The 15,154-nt window shown below is 53.8% G+C and overlaps 1 protein-coding gene across 1 annotated transcript in view; it reads left to right on the plus strand.

Annotated features, from left to right (window-relative positions):
- The window catches only part of ZNF609 (zinc finger protein 609), a 92,137-nt gene that overhangs the window by 13,878 nt on the left and 63,105 nt on the right, over positions 1 to 15,154 (plus strand). Inside the window, exon 2 of the mRNA XM_068957957.1 lies at positions 3,450 to 4,327. Within this exon, the coding sequence (XP_068814058.1) occupies positions 3,581 to 4,327 (747 nt within the window). The 5' untranslated portion in view covers positions 3,450 to 3,580. The remainder of the gene's footprint in view (positions 1 to 3,449; positions 4,328 to 15,154) is intronic.

A 15,154-nucleotide genomic window follows, 5' to 3' on the forward strand; every position in this document is an offset into this window, starting at 1 on the left:
TGTGGGAAATGCTTTAGACCTATGTGCCCAGGATGACCCCAGAATTGCTTACGGGGTCATAGCCTTCTGCCCCAGGCTGGAAAGGGCTAATCTCTCACCTGGTCCCTCTTCCCATAGCAGCGGTGAGCAACACGTCCTGAGCTCCCTGCCGCTTGCCTCCTGCCTTGCTCTTAGCACCTCTCTGCCTTTCCTCCTCTCTTGCAAATGCAGCCTGTTCTTGTTTGTCCTGTTTGTGGTTCTCTTACTGTCTCCCTGCGTTAGCGGACCTCAGTCTCCCTTGACGTCTCCTCCGTAGGGTGAATGTAATTTCCTCTTGTTTTCTAAACCTTTGATTGCTCCAGTCTCTCCCATCTCTGGGGACCCAGTGGACTTCTGGGCTCCTTTTTTTTCTTTTGTTGTGGGAGGAATTGGCAAATGTTGATGGCTGCTGAGCCGTTTGCGTAGTTTCAGACCAAAGTCCTGCTCATCTACTCCCCTTATTTATTTATTTGTATATGTGTGTATGTATATATAGTGTGTGTGTGTGTATGTATCATATATATTTATGTACATAGACACTTCAAAAAAAAAAAAAAGAAAAAAGAGCTCCCCGATGTGAGCTGAGAGAAGGCCAAGCCCATGCTATCGGCAGTCACAGTGCAGGCGGAGGAGTTGCACAGTATGACTGATGCTGTTCCTGTTGCAATATAGCTATGTAGATTTTTATATAACATTCTTCAGACCATTAGGCCCTACCTTTACCTTCTTGTCCTTGTAATTTGAACCGGATGCGGCTCTTCATATGCTCCAGCCTTGGCAGGGAGAGTAGTCGTAGGCAGCTCCCCTACAGAGGGGAGCCTCATTGAGGTTGGGCTTCATCATCTTCCAGTAGTTCCTCTGTGTTGGCCGTACACAGCAAAACCATGCTACCGCGTCCTCTTTGCATGTGTCTTGCTAGGTCTGTTTTTAGCTTGCTGCAGCTGGATACCATGCCTCTGTCTTTGGGCTGATCCGTTCTCTGGGAGGGGACTATTACAGGCTAAAAATCTGGGCCATCCAACTCATTATCGGCTTTGCCCATCTGGACAAAGGAATCACTGAGGATCCGTGGCACAAAGGAAGCCCAGAGCGCTCTGGAGCTCCTGGCCGGGAGCTTGCCGCAGAAACACACGGCCGCTGGGGCAGTTTGCGTCGCGTCGGATGCAGCGCGTGGCCCTCGTTTCCCCGAGGAGCGGTGGGGAAAGTGGAACGAAGCGATCCTCGGGCACCTCTGTCCTTCCCCAGGCCTGCCCGTGCAGGGTGCAATCCGTCCACCTGATCTCGGGCTTTCTGCATTCGTTCCTTTAGCTGTTGGGAAAGGTCCCTCGAGGAAGGGGGCTCCGGAGAGGCAGGTAGATGGGAAGCAGCCGGTGGGATAGGGCTGGAAACACTGCCTGCTCTGTCTGCCTCAGGCTAGGAAGTGACCGCTCGAGGGAGCGGGTGCCCGGGCGAGAGGAACGTGCGGGGTGGCTTTGGGAAGCCGTTAGCGATTCCAGTGCACAGCGCGATCTCCTGATTCTGCACTTTCTCCGTCGCTGAAAAGAGAGGTCAGTGCTTTTCATTTCCAGCTTGCATGCTAGCCCCTGGCTCCTGGGGTTAAAAATCTCCGTAATGACCTGTCAGAGAGTGGATTATTAGCTGTACAGAGCTGGGGATGCTGTGGGGAGCAGATGGAAAATGGTCTGGCTGCTGCAGCCTGTCTGATGAAAGAATCCTTGGCATTTTTACAGTGTTTGCATCTCTGGAAACGCACCACGAAGCTGCTTTCCAGGCTCCTGCCTGCTGGGATTTGAAGAAATTTGTGTGTGTGTGTGTTTTTTTTTCTTTTCTTTTTTTTTCCCCCCCTTCCCCTTCTTTAAGCCACCTGTTTTTTGAAGTGTTGCTTGTAAATAGTAACAGGAATCATCAGGCCTTGAGCTCGGCAGGGTAGGGGAGGACAATGGTGCTTGAGAGGAGCTTCATCCAAATGGGTGGTCAAGGATTTCTTAAGAGAGCTGGAGAACGGGTGGCTGTGTGACTGGGGCTGAGTAGCTGGCCGGGTGGCTGCTGGGAAGAAGCTGTTTCATGTGTTAATTATGTCTCATAAATGTAATTGCCACTAGCTAATTTCCGTGAGTGACTTTGGCGCTTTTTCGGTTTGTGTGTGGGTTTCTTTTTTGTTTTCTTTATCCCGTGGCTGCCTCCAGGGAAGAGGCAGCGTACAATACATCTGAGAGCCTGCCCTGCTTTGTAGTGAGGGCGAGTGACCGGGAAGCCTAGAGAAGAAATTCTGGGCCGATTGGGGTCTGCTATGATGGGAGCAGGGTATGATCAGTCCCCCCCTCGTACCTACGATTCTGCCTGCTGTTTTAAGATCGGGTACCTGTGCAGTTTTGCTGCTGCCACTCATCCCGGCCTCGATTCCCCATCGTTTTAGCTTGCTGTTCATTCAGTTGTGTTGCAGCGGTTTAGTGCTGTGGCCAAATTGTCCTAAAGCGAGGGTCTGTGTTTTGTTCTTTCAGCGCAAGCCTGAGACGAGCGCTAGACTTGCGAGACTGGTGCCTTCCTCTCTGAATTGGCCTTCAGTGACTGCTCTGCCGCTTCCAAGTGCTGGTCATGTTGCAGACACTCTGAAGCTGGGATTTATTTCCCACCGAGGCACTAAACTTCCCTGGCAAGTGGCTCTAGTCCCTTCCAGCGAGGCTTACTAGGAGAGGAGGCCCCCCCCCCCCGCCCCAAGCCGCCCCTGGCTGTGGGTGGCATAAGCAGGAGAGGAATCAATCCTCCATCCCAGGGGCAGCGCTCAGGGAGCGCTCAATAATTCAGAGGGAAATGGCGAGCGGGGAATGTGTGAGTAATGTCTTGTTGGAGCTGAGAGCTGTGACCTGCCAGGGCCTGTATTGATTGAGGGACTCATGCCAGATGGCTTCTGCTGCAGGGACAGCCAAGGAGGTTGCTGAAGATCCCTGAGCTGGGATGCTGTGGGGACACAGGCACTTGGATTGCGAAGGCAGCAGGCTGAGCGAAGGCTGCAGTGCTGCCTTAGATGTAGAGGTCAGGCTGGGGTCTGGTGCAGGTTTTGGGAGATCTGGGGGTTTCATCCCGTCAGGGCAGTGGGATATTGCGCTTTGCTGAGAGCAGCAGGTCTCAGCATGTGCGAATTGACTTCAGTCTTGGAAATCTTGCAAGTTAATGTGATTGGTCCCTGTGGAGCAGGGGAAAAGTGGGAGCACAGTTTGAGGAAGGACCTGGCGCGTATCTGCCATGCAAGGACAACTGAATCTGGGTCCTCTCTTAGCGCGTGAGTGCAGGCCTCTTCTGCCTGCGTGTGTGTGTACTAACAAGGGCAGGTCAGCAGCAATGGTGGAAGCGCATTTGCCTCTCTAGAAAAGTTATCAGATGCGTCTGGGGCTGTTTGCGTGTAACACTCTTCTCTTTGCTCTCCCTTGCAGCAGCGATGCCGTCACCTGGGCAGATCCCGACCGCTGGAAGCCCGAGGACATAGGTGCAGCTGCTGCTGTGGACCCAAAGGGTGTGGAGGCAAGGAAGAGCCTTGAACCGTGAGGGGGCCGTTAACTCTAAGATGTCCTTGAGCAGCGGAGCTTCCGGAGGGAAAGGAATCGATGCGAACCCAGTTGAGACGTACGACAGTGGGGATGAATGGGACATTGGAGTAGGGAATCTCATCATTGACCTGGACGCTGATTTGGAGAAGGATCAGCAGAAATTGGAAATGTCGGGCTCCAAAGAGGTGGGGCTTCCAGCACCCAATGCGGTGGCTACCCTGCCTGATAACATCAAGTTTGTGAGCCCAGTGCCAGGCCCACAGGGCAAGGAGGGCAAGTCCAAGTCGAAAAGGAGCAAGAGTGGCAAGGACAGTGGCAAGCCAACCCCGGGGACCTCCTTGTTCACTCCCAGCGAGGGAGCGGGTGGCAAGAAGGAGGCTCAAGGACGCTCTGGGGACAGCGCGAACTCTGGTGGCTTGGTGCCTGCCGTCACCCCGAAGGGCTCGGAGAAATCGGCCAAGGCATCTCGCAGTGTGGCTGGCTCCAAGAAAGAGAAGGAGGGCAGTTCATCGAAAAGCAAGAAGGAAAGGAGTGAGGGTGCGGGGGCTCCATCGGAGAAGGAGCCCAATGTACTGCAGCCCCTCGCCCTGGCTGTGAGGGTGGGACAGTATGATGGGGGCCAGGGGACAGAGCCTGCTGCTGCCGAGCAGCTTGGGAGTATAGCTATTGACACAGGAGCTGCACTCAACCCCTTGGGAGTTAAGTCGGAACTGGAGGATGGGGAAAGTGAGTGCCGGCAGCTGAAAAAGGTCAAATCAGAGAAGGTAAGCGAGATGGCTGGGTTGTTGGCGGGTGGAGGCAGAGTGTTGCCACTTGGCTCTGGCAGCTGCTCCAGCTCCCTGCTTTGGGACGTGCTGCTCTGCACGGCAAGAGAGTGGGATGTTACGCTGGGATGGCATGTCTTTGGAAGTGGGAGGCAGTTTGCAGCACCCTTGGGTGCTAACAGTAATTTATGTGGCGGGTTCTTTCTGATGCTGACATGAAGATGACTTGGTAGTGCAACGTGCTGGGGTCTGGAAGTGGTGATGGGAAGGCTCTGTGTAAGCAGAGCGTGGCTTCTGGGAGACCCATACCAGCCAATTGAATTGTGTCATTGTTCTTCTAGGTACAATCCTATCGTAACCTAGCAGATACGGTTTCTTCAGTCCCTCGCTTCATGGCTGCTGAGTTGTGAGGGTTCAAGTGTTAGGAATCTCTGGCAGGAATGGAGCGTACCTGCAGAGCACCTGAAGCGATACCCAAGCCCGCTGGGAGCCACGGCACATGATAGTTTTGCATGGCACCCTTAGGAGGAAGGCAAAGTGGCACTGAGGGCTCTCAGGAGAGGCAGCGGAGGAAGGGGACCTGTATGTTGAGATGGTGAAAAGCTCTGAGCAGAGGGCTGGTGGCCTGGGCTCTGCTGCAGTTGTGCTGTGCGGGGTCTGTGCCTCTCCGATTTCTGCTGCCCTGCAGGAAGAGTCCAGGCTAGCAGTGAAGACAAGGTGCTGGCCCCAGGTAGACAGGGACCTGTTTCTGTGTTATCTCTAGCTCCTGGCAGAACAGGGCAAAGCAGGTCTCTGATTCATTGGCTACCACGCTCTGCTTCACGTTGGCCTCATCTTTTGCATCAGTGATCCCTGTAGCTCCCAGGGGAATTTATTTTTCTATAGTTGCATCCTTTGCAGAGAAGGAGACCTTAATGTGTTAGTAAATGTGGGATCTGCGTGGATGTACAAGCAAGTACAAGGTGCAGGGATGACAGAAGGTACTGCCTTGCTTCTTGGTCTGCTGTTGGTACGTGGGCTTTGTCCCACTTATACTGACAATCGGCCTTGGGCTATGGAGTTGCTGTGGGTGTTCTTGTGTTGCTCCTCTGTGAACTTAAGAGCAACGTGAGGCAGTGCTGATGGCTCGTGGTGAGCCTGTACTGCAGTTGGACAGGAGCGGCTTACAAATGCCCTCCTCTCCCCCAGGTCGCTGGGGGTGTGAAAAGTCTGGCCGCTCCCGCCGGTGGAGCGTGACTGGTCCTGCAGCCAGTTGTCTTAGCGCTGGACGGCAGATGAGGGTAAATGGCTGTCTTTCTCAGGAGCAGGTTGAGTGTTCCTGCACTGGGTGACTGTGGAGCAGAGCAGTGGAGCAGTTTCTTTCTGTGGCTGCTGGAGTGGCAGCTTGGTTGACTTCTCTCTCGTAATTGCAGTGGCTGACGTGAGTTTTTGCTAGTGAGTGTGGATGAGGGAACCCACAGTGCGCCTGAATCTGTTCAGACGTGGCTAGAGAAGCTCCTCCAACCCCCATGTTCCCCTTGCTGCCCTATGCCTTGGTGTGCATGTGTGGTGTTGCTGATGTGGGCCCGTGAATCTGAAGTGTCCAAGTGGTAACTATGTGCCCGTGGATCAGGGAAGAAGGGTGCATGGAGCAGGCTTGGCTTTCTATCTGGGTGTGTGGAAGTTGATGCATGCATGGTGAACACTGTGAGCATCCGGAATAGCTTCGCTCTATTGCTGCAGTATGGGGAGGAAGGACTGTGGGAACTGCAGGGATATCAGATGTGCGCTGGGGTGTTTGTCTAGCTGCAGCCAGTGGCTCCCCATCTGCATACCCCATCTTTGTTTCTGGCACCAGGATTTTGGCTGTTGGGAGCCAGGAAGGGATTAGCGTGGAGTGAGGATGGGCAGCACTCAGTGGATTTGGGACAGTTGCTGAGAGTCCAATGAGATGTTGGGAAGCAGGCTGCTTAGGGTGAAAATAACTTTGCTGCAGTCCATGAAGCTAGAACGAAGTTTGGCCTTTTGGTCATGGGAGTTGAGAGACAAGTAAATACAGAGAAAAATGCTGGGCTTGTGCCCTCTGCTTTGATAAGGCATCTAAAGCTTTTCTTCTCAACAGGCTTTCATAGCAGTGTTCACTAAGGATGCAGCCCTGGCATCCGCTTATAGAAGGTTATCCTGATGGGCAGCCATAAAAGCATGTCCCTTCCAGCAGCTGTATGCCTTTCCAAACTGGTAAAATGATGTTTCTATCTCCAAAAGGATAATGTAGAACATGAAAATATAGAGAGAAGGCTGATGAGGATGATCGCTTACGGAATGGCTCTGTGAGAGCTACTAAGTAGGACAGTGCTCTTCAGCTTGGGAAAAATACTCCTGGGGCAGTTGGTTGAAGCCTGTAAAATCAAGGAGTGCCGTGGAGAAGATGCGTTGTTTCGTTGCCCTTTCTAGCGGGAGAACAAGGGTGCATTGAATGAAACTGGGAAAAGGAGCAGATGCTTTTTTTGCATGATGAGTTTGTGGAATTCCCTGCTGCAAAGAGGTACGGATGCTGAAAGCTGTCCGCAGCTCCGGGGGCACCTGGATGGGTTCATAGAGGAGGAACCCATTGAGGACTCTTGCAGGGCAGCATCTGTGACTTTAGAAGATCTGTGAAGGGGGGGTGGAGCTCGGGAAGTAATTGGAGGAAATATCACAGCATGCTTGTCTGTATTGTACTTCTTCACTGCCATGAGCTGCTGGCCCCTGTCAGAGCCAGCATGTGAGCTGGCTGGACCTTTGGTTCTTGTTCAGTATGGCCTTTCCTGTATTTTAATGTTACAGACTTATTTCTTTCACCGATTCAGCTGCAGAAACCCTCTACAGCATCTGCTGGTTTACTGAAATGCCAAAATAAGATACAAATTATGAGGGGAAGGGGGAACAAATATTTCTGTACAGTTATCCCATGGGAACAAGTTCTGCCATTTCATTTATACTCATTCTGGTAAGATCACGTAGATGAAGGGCGCAACCTGAAGGGTTTGAGCCCTGTTTTTATAAGTGACTTAAGTGTCTGGATCTGAAGGGAAGCATGCAGGGTTTGGGCCCAGTCAGGAAATGTTGGTTGTATTTCCTTGGTCTACTGGCTGTATGGTTGCCCTGTGAAGCATTAAATAGCTTGATCCGAGCTGGCAAAGCCAAGGGTTGAGGAGAAGAAAGGTGCTTTTAGCAGCAGGCTGTTGCAAGACTGATGTCTGCATGGTGAAGTAGGGGGAAACCAGTTTTATTTCTTGGGAGGCTCAGAGGGCAGGGTGGAGGATGGAGGGGCCAGCTCCTGGTATGCAGAGTCTGGAGGAGAAAGCAAAGCGCGAAGGCGAAGCTACATGCTGGTTGTGGGCGGGCAGCTCCTCCAGGGAAGGCGGCAGGAGGATGAAGGCGGCAGCAGGTTCCTGCAGGCCTGGGGGCAAACCCTGCTGGGAAGCGAGCAGCTCGAGCAGCTCGCTCAGACTGAAACAGGAAGGGCCACAAAGTGACTCAGTCCCAACCTTTGCTCTCTCACAGCCTGTCCTCTGCTTAACCCTGTGTTGCTCCTGGTGATATTTTGCCCGCGGTGCCTTGGGCAGTGAAGCTAGTTTCTCTCTGGTGATGAAGAGAGGGAAAGACCCGCTCTTCCTCTGCTTCTTTCAGCTCCCAGTAAAGAACTTGCCTGGGCCATACTTGCGTGCTGAGCAGTCAGCTTCCAGCCAGGAGGTTTTGTTATACTGTCTTGGCTGGACTAAAGAGCCCTTTAGTATCTAGCACTTTTCCTTGACAAGGTACTTCTGTGCCGTAGTCGGATCACCTTTTGTCCCTCCTCCCTCTTGTGCTCTTTACGTCGCTCACTGTAGAGTTTTTGCAGCCCTCAAGTCCTTGTTGGGTGTAGACGAGAGCTTTTCTTCAGGCTATCAATGTCGTTTCACAACCGCAAATGCTGGAGCTGGTGCGCGCGCGCTGGCGCGCCGTATCTGCAGGTAGAATCACCCTCCCGCTTACTGCTGCGTTTGCATGATGCAGTGGTGCAGCCCGGGGCCGTGACTCGGTGGGAGCCTGCGCGGAGATGTTTCGCTGGTGCAGCCAGATGTCTCGTGTGGTTGCTGTGCTTCCCAGGGTACAGTCTCAACGCTCTACTGCGTGTCCCTCCCCAACAGCCCAAATGCTTTCTTTTTAAGGTGTGTAACTTGGTGCTTAGCTGCGTTCGCGCCTCCGTTGTGGAGTGTCCTGCGCCTGTTACGTACCCCTCCTCTGGCCTTGACGTTATCGTGAGTGATGACTTTGGCAGGGGGGATTGGGAATAACCCCTGCTGAGGGCATTGCCCTTTGCTTCCTGGGGTCTGCCGGCCGACACGAGGGCCGGGTGCTCTGCTGGCGTTTGTCCAGCGCTGTATTTTGTCCGGATGCAGTTCAGCATCGAGTAAATGCCCTGAGCAGCTTGCTGCTTGTGTGTAGCTGCTTCTGTCACCCCAAACCACCATGTCCTCCAAGGATACTTGTGGGGACAGGATTGGGGACTTGATACTTCTTGTAGCGGAGAGTGAAATAAGCCTGCACTGATTTGCCCGTGTCCAGTGTGTTAGTGCAGGCTAGCAATGGTGTCGGGCCTCGAATCCTCCCTCGTAGCAAGCCTCGGGCCTGCTGTGCTCAGTACTGCCTGGACAATTGCTGGGGCTCATGCTGGGCTAGCGTTTGGGAGAAAAAGGATGTTTTTTGGGGAGAGGCTGTGCTCAGCAAAATGGCTGTGCATGGGGACACGTTCCTGCCAGGCTCAAGGCTGGGGGGGGGGATAAGCCCGTTTTCTGCATGAGCTGGAGGATGCAGCCCGTTCTGCGAGTTGCTTCCGGCCGTGTTGCAGGGATGAGCCGCGACTGGGTTTCTGCGGGGCACCGAGGCGAGATTGCCCCCCGCCGCAGAGCGCCTTCCTTCCGCAGGGCGCCAGCAGCGGCTGTCAGGGTAGCAGAGGATGAGCCCGGCGTGTGCTTGTTGCTGCCCTTCTGGCTGGAAAGGGCAGGCCCTTGCGGGGCTCCTGCTAGCCCCGCTCCATTGGCGGCGGGCAGAGCTGCTCCTTGCCTGAGCTCGCCGCTCGGCCGGCCGGCCAAGTGGGAGGTGCATCCCCTGCACGGGGGGCCCGCTCCATTGGCGGCGCAGCCCACCGGCCCTGCGCCTCCCCTCTGGCAGCGTGCTGGGGCGGGCTGGGCCTGGCCGGGGGATGTTAAGCATTAAACAAAAGAGCCTCCGAGCTCTTGGCTGCTGCTCCGGCTTTGTTTTGATTGAGAGGTTGTTCAGCAGGAGGAGGGCGTTTTTCCTGACGAGCGTCCAGATGTGACGCTGCTGCAAACAAGGAAAAGGCAAACAGAAGCCGCTGGAGACTCGGCTCTTCAGAAAACCCGCTTTGTCATGTGCGCTGCAGTTTTAGGCAACGAGGAGGGTGGATTTGGTCGCGTCCGCTGCAGGAGTTGGGGCAGAAGCCTCTGATGCCTGTTTGCCCTGTGTTTCCCCTCCCAAAGACAGTGCAATTCTGTATTCTGGGTGCGCCAAGGCAGCTCCTTCGCAAAGATCCCTTGCTGTTGCTGCCCTGGTGGCAAGGGGACATGGTAAGCAGGCGGGATGCTGCAGCAGACAGGCCAGAAAGCTGGTGTGAAAATACAGTTGTGGCTCCATGGCGCGTGTGGGACGACAACGTGCTATGTTGGTGTTCGAGTTGTGCCTGGGAGGTGATGGTGGAGAGATGTTGGTCGAGGAAGTGGTGTGGCAAGCTACGCCGTGCTACTGGCAGCTGCAGCCTCCAGAGCCCTCCTCCACCTCTCCTGATCGTACTCCCGCAGCGGTTCATGCTAAGCAGGCATCTTGGAGCAGGTTTCCAAGCTGGGTGTGCTCTTATGCTGTTGCAATAGTAGGGCTTGTGGCTTCTTGACGTGGCTGCAATGCTTCACTCCATCTACCTGGAAGGATAGCCATTTGAAGAGATGGCAGTAGCTGAGCCTCTGATACAAGTATTCCTGAAAACGTTTCCTTGCGTTCTCTGCTGCCACTATCTTGTATGGCAAAGTTTCCAATGCAACTTTGGCCTCACCTGGAGGGGCAGACCTGTATGGTGCCTGTAGCATTGTTGCCACAATCTGGACTGTTGCAGTTTGAATGGGATAGCTCCCCAGTGCTGGGTGTCCCTGCATCCCGTGTCCCAAACACATCCAGTGTCTCAGTTGGAGTCAAGATCTGACCGTTTTTGGAAGTAATTAGGTTAGGTGATAGGGAGAAGGTTGTGAAGGAGGGTAGGGGTAAAAGGAGCCTTGTATAACTTCTTCCCATGGAGAAATGGGAGATCTGCCTGGCATGCAGTAGCTCTGTCGGGGTCCAAGCGCAATGGGAGATGGCTGTAGGCCCTCTTTGGGCGCCTGTTATGTTTCTGCACGGTTGCTTGGGATTTTGTGTGTCCTCTTAGCTTCGCATCTCAAGGAGAGATTCGCGGTCTGCATAGAGCCTGGAGACCGCCATGGGCTAGGTCCCTGACCTGCGGTGGTGACCGTAGGAAGTGGTGCACTGGACGTGACCGTGGAGGTGCCACTGTTAGTCCTGGGACGCTGCTGTGCTTCATCCTACTGGCAGATGTAAGTGACTCCATCTCTGCTGTGGCCTCTTCTGTCCTGGTATCCCACCCATCAACTGCTTGCTGTCCCTTAGTGCTTGTCCTCTTCTCCTTCACTAGCTGATGATGTAAAAAAACAGCACAGCAGATTCGTATTGCTCCTAGCCTTCTGCTAGGTTACTGTCCAACTCAGTTGTCCGTGTGTCAGTCTAAAGACTTTATTTTGCCATCTACAGCAACTGCTTGTGTCTAGCTTTGATACAGGAATGGTTAAAATGGCTTCACTGCCCTAATCTGCAGAGCTCCCTGAGGACCCAGAGCAGTCGGCAGCAAAAGCGGTGAGTCTGCGTGCCCATCTGTAGCCTGCTGAGCTCGAGGCAGGTGGAGGTGCACGGCTCCCCGCTGGGTTGGCAAGAGCGTGCGCTGTTTCCAGAGCGCTCTGCGTGCCAAAGGGAGAGCCCTTTTCGGCAGCTATAATAAGTGCATGTCCTGGTGGATATGGGAGCTGTTGTCCTGCTGCCTCGTTTCTGGGAGATCTTGGTGTTCAAAGCGTGTTTCTGAGAGCTGTCAGCGGAGATTTGGTCTCTTAGCATCTGTGTCACTCTGATGCGGCTCAGCAGCAGCATCACAGCATTTTCCAGAGTGACTTCTGTGCTTGTTGTTGTCTAGCAAAAAACCAAGACAACCTTCCCATCCCAACTGTCAGAAGTTTCCCTCTGCTTGCTAATGTGCCATATAAGGCAAGTGGCTTAGGCAACATCAAGGCTGTTCTGATTCAAGACGCCTCTCAAGCCAAACGAGATGAGGATGAAGAGGGGTCCTCCGTGTGCGCGAGAGAGTTTTTGGAAGTGTCTCTTCCTGGCTTGGAAGCAGAGCTGACTCATGTGAGGCAGAGCAGGGAAGCAAGTTTGCATGGTTGTCCCAGCCTCGTGCTTCAAATACGTGCTTTTAACTGTGACCAGGAGACTTGGAAAGCTATTGGCAGGAACAGCTTCTTTGTACGTGAGCGGCGTCCGTCATCACGGGTTTACTTGATCCCGGGGCTGGAGCGTGGGAGGAACGCTTTCAAACGGAGGCGTTTCTGTGATAAGGCTCCTTGCTTTAGCAGCCCCCTTGAAAGCTTTGTTGCGCAGATCTCTTCCCCTTTGCATGCAGGCAGAGGCTGGCAGCTGCTGTTACTCCCCTCTGCTAACTTGTTTTCCCCAGCGATTTTGCGGCAAGTTGAGCGCTGGAGGTTTGGCAGCCCTTGCCGTGCGTGTCGGGTAGGGGCTGCTCGTACGCCCCTGGGGCTTCGCCTGTGCTGCCGCCCTGAAAACTCAAACGGGAGCAGAGAAAACACACAAAAGCTGTTTTTTCCCCAAAGTTGGGCTTGCTACCGCCTTTTGAGATCTGCTTGGGGAGAGGTGTTCTGTTGCTGGGTGGGCAAGGGCCAAGACTTGGAGGCTTTCTGCCTTTTCCCACTCCTTGCTCCAGAGCAAGACTCAGCTCTTTCCAGGGAATGGCAGCTGGAGCGGCTTTCCTGACGCGAGCCAAGCTGGCCGAGCAGGCAGGGCTGAAGGCTTCCGGGAGGTGGAGGGGGAGCGCGCAGCAGCAGCAGCAGCTGCTGGCTCTTCCCAGCTCCTCTCGCTGTGGTTTCCTTTCTCTGGCCATGCTTGAGTAAGCTGCCTCCAGAGCTGCTGACAGGGCTGTGTTTGGAGGCCTTGGAAATTACACTGTTCATTTCCTTATCGTCCCCTGACCTGCAGTGCGGAGCCTTCTGGTGCAGGAACAAGGCAAGAAAGGGGCACGCAGCCAACATGTGTCAAGAGCTACAAAGGAGGAAATTGGACTTGTTCACTTAAAACCATGGGGTTAGTCTTTGAGTTTTGGCTCCTACTGAGAGGTTATTTATATATCTTTTTTTTTTTTAAACTGTTAGATGTAGCAGGCTTTGAGTTTCAGCTGATCCCACCACTGAAGATTTTAGAACCGAGGAAGGGGAAAATTGAATCGCTTCCCATTTTGTTTCCCAGTTGCGCAGTTGGGTATGGGCTGGCAGTGGTAGCATGAGGGAGGACTAGTGAAGGGGCAAGTTAGTTTTGATATATCGCTCGTTCACCTTGCTGGATCTGGTTTCATAGCCGCTCAGGTCTTCGCTTTGGCAACGCAGCCCTGTCTCCGCTGGAATGGAAGTTGCCAGCGCTCTGGAAATGGGGACCTGCGGCTCCCTGTCAAGGGCACAGCGGTACAAAACAGAGCTGCGCTAGAAGAGCTGAGAAAATAGCTCCGTGTTTGCAAAGCGCGAGAGCGGAATGACAATGCAGGGAAGAGGAGGATGAAAGAGGTGTAACAGCTCCTTGTTGACTGGGTTTACACTGGTCGCACGCTGCTTCCTTGGCTCAGGAAAGCTATAAATCTGCTCCATTGTGCGCTTTGCAGCTCCCCAGACACTTTGTGATTAGAGATTTTGATGAAAAGGCCAGCATGTGACCTATCCTGCTGACTCATGTGCCCAATTCCTCCTCCAAAGGAGACTTACTTAGCAGATGGTAACTGCTTGAGATGGGTCAGGTTTTGAGGCTAACTGGCTTTGGTAGATTCTCTTGTGTTTGTTGCTTTGCTTCCAGGCTGGCGGTGGCTGCTTATTAGCCTAATGACCCCTGTTACACAGGACCATTTATCTGGCTGAGTGAGATTTCTTTAAAGCAAGATTCTTGCATCTCTAGTGCTGTGCAACCCCGAAGGCTTCAAAACTGGCGAGCTGCTCTCACAGCCCTTCCGGGGAGCTGATGCAGGGGGAGTGTGCCAGGAATAATCCACTAATGAGCAAATCTGCTCCTCCACCTGGCAACCGAGGAGGCTACTGAAAAGGGCTGTGGAGCAAAGCAATGCCTGCTTTTTCCCTTCCTTTTGCTTTTTTAAGGCTGGCTTGCTTTTGAGGGCTTTCCACCTTTTTCAGGTTTCCTGCGAGCACGACGTCTTCTGTGCCACTAGCTTCCGAATGTTTGCCAGGCAAACGCAGCTCTGCATTCCTCTGTGGCTCCTCTGCTTTAGGATACTTCAGTCTTTGTGGTGAAGCTGTGAAATCAGTCTTATCTGTAAGTGTTTAGACCAGGTACAGCCAGCCTCGGAGATGGATTTGGCAAGAGGTGGCCCGAAAGGCCAGGGCAGCCCACGAGGGCTGGAGCCGCCCAGATATGAGCATTTGGGATGATTTGATGAGCAGATAGGAGGGAGCACCTCCCTCCACATCCCCACACATGGGATAAGGAGGAAAGGCAGCTGGTGGTTGCACTAGGCTCTCTGGGGTGCTTGTGCCAGGCTCCTCGCAGAACGGGAGGCCTCGGGCGGCATTGGCCCCTTGTGGTGGGCAATGCCTGGGAATGACTTTACAGGGAGAAAGGCCAGCCCGAAGAAGACTGTCGGTCGGCCTTGCTTTGATCACCACTGCGTGCAGGGTCCCCTGGAGGGAGAGAAGCCTCTGAGCCCAGTGTTGGCACTGTGGGCAGTGCAATTACCAGTCCTCAGCCAGCCCGTCTTTGTCTTGGTGGGTTTTTTGTTTGCCTCTTTTTTTTTTTTTTTTTTTTTTCCTGGCTGGGAGAGGTGCAGACCATCTCTTTGCGAATGAATTTGCTTTGTGCGCTTGTCCCTGCGTGTGAGTTTTGTCTCTTGGCTGGCTCTGCATTCCCATGTTCCTCAAAGCCCCTTCAAAGATGTTCCCAGCCACTGCTGAGCAGAGCACAAAGGCGCTCGGCCTCCTTCCGCTTCCTGCAGCACTTGGCTGCCGAGATGCCCGCGACTCCGGCGGCAGCTTTGCTTTCGAGGCCGGTGGGAACCCCGGTGCCACGGTTGAGCGTCTCCTCGGTGCCTGCCTGCTCGGGAGATCCTTGCTCTTCGGGACCTGAAGTCTTCCTTGGCTGGTTTCAAGGGAAAGCCAGGCCAGATCTTCTGGTTGTTGAGCCAGCAGCTGAAGTCAGAGGGCTGGAGACACGCAGCCTGAAGCGGGGCAGGGCTGGGAAGAGATCGCTGGGCTCTGAAATGATTTAAAGATATCGGTAGTCTGATGATACGTTGTATTTGGCGACAACATCTGCTCAAGATATTCCTGTCGCTGTTACTCATTCCTGCCTACGAACCAGATCAGGGAGCTGATCTGATGTAAATAAATGCGTTGAGGATTTTCTAGGGTTAGCTCAGGTTACGCGCTAGCCCCGTCAGCAGGCACGCCGGCACGTTTGAGTGGGTGGGCGCACCGCAGCGCCGAG

The sequence above is a fragment of the Struthio camelus genome, chromosome 12 (assembly GCF_040807025.1).
Source record: "Struthio camelus isolate bStrCam1 chromosome 12, bStrCam1.hap1, whole genome shotgun sequence".
NCBI classification, from domain to species: Eukaryota; Metazoa; Chordata; class Aves; order Struthioniformes; family Struthionidae; genus Struthio; species Struthio camelus.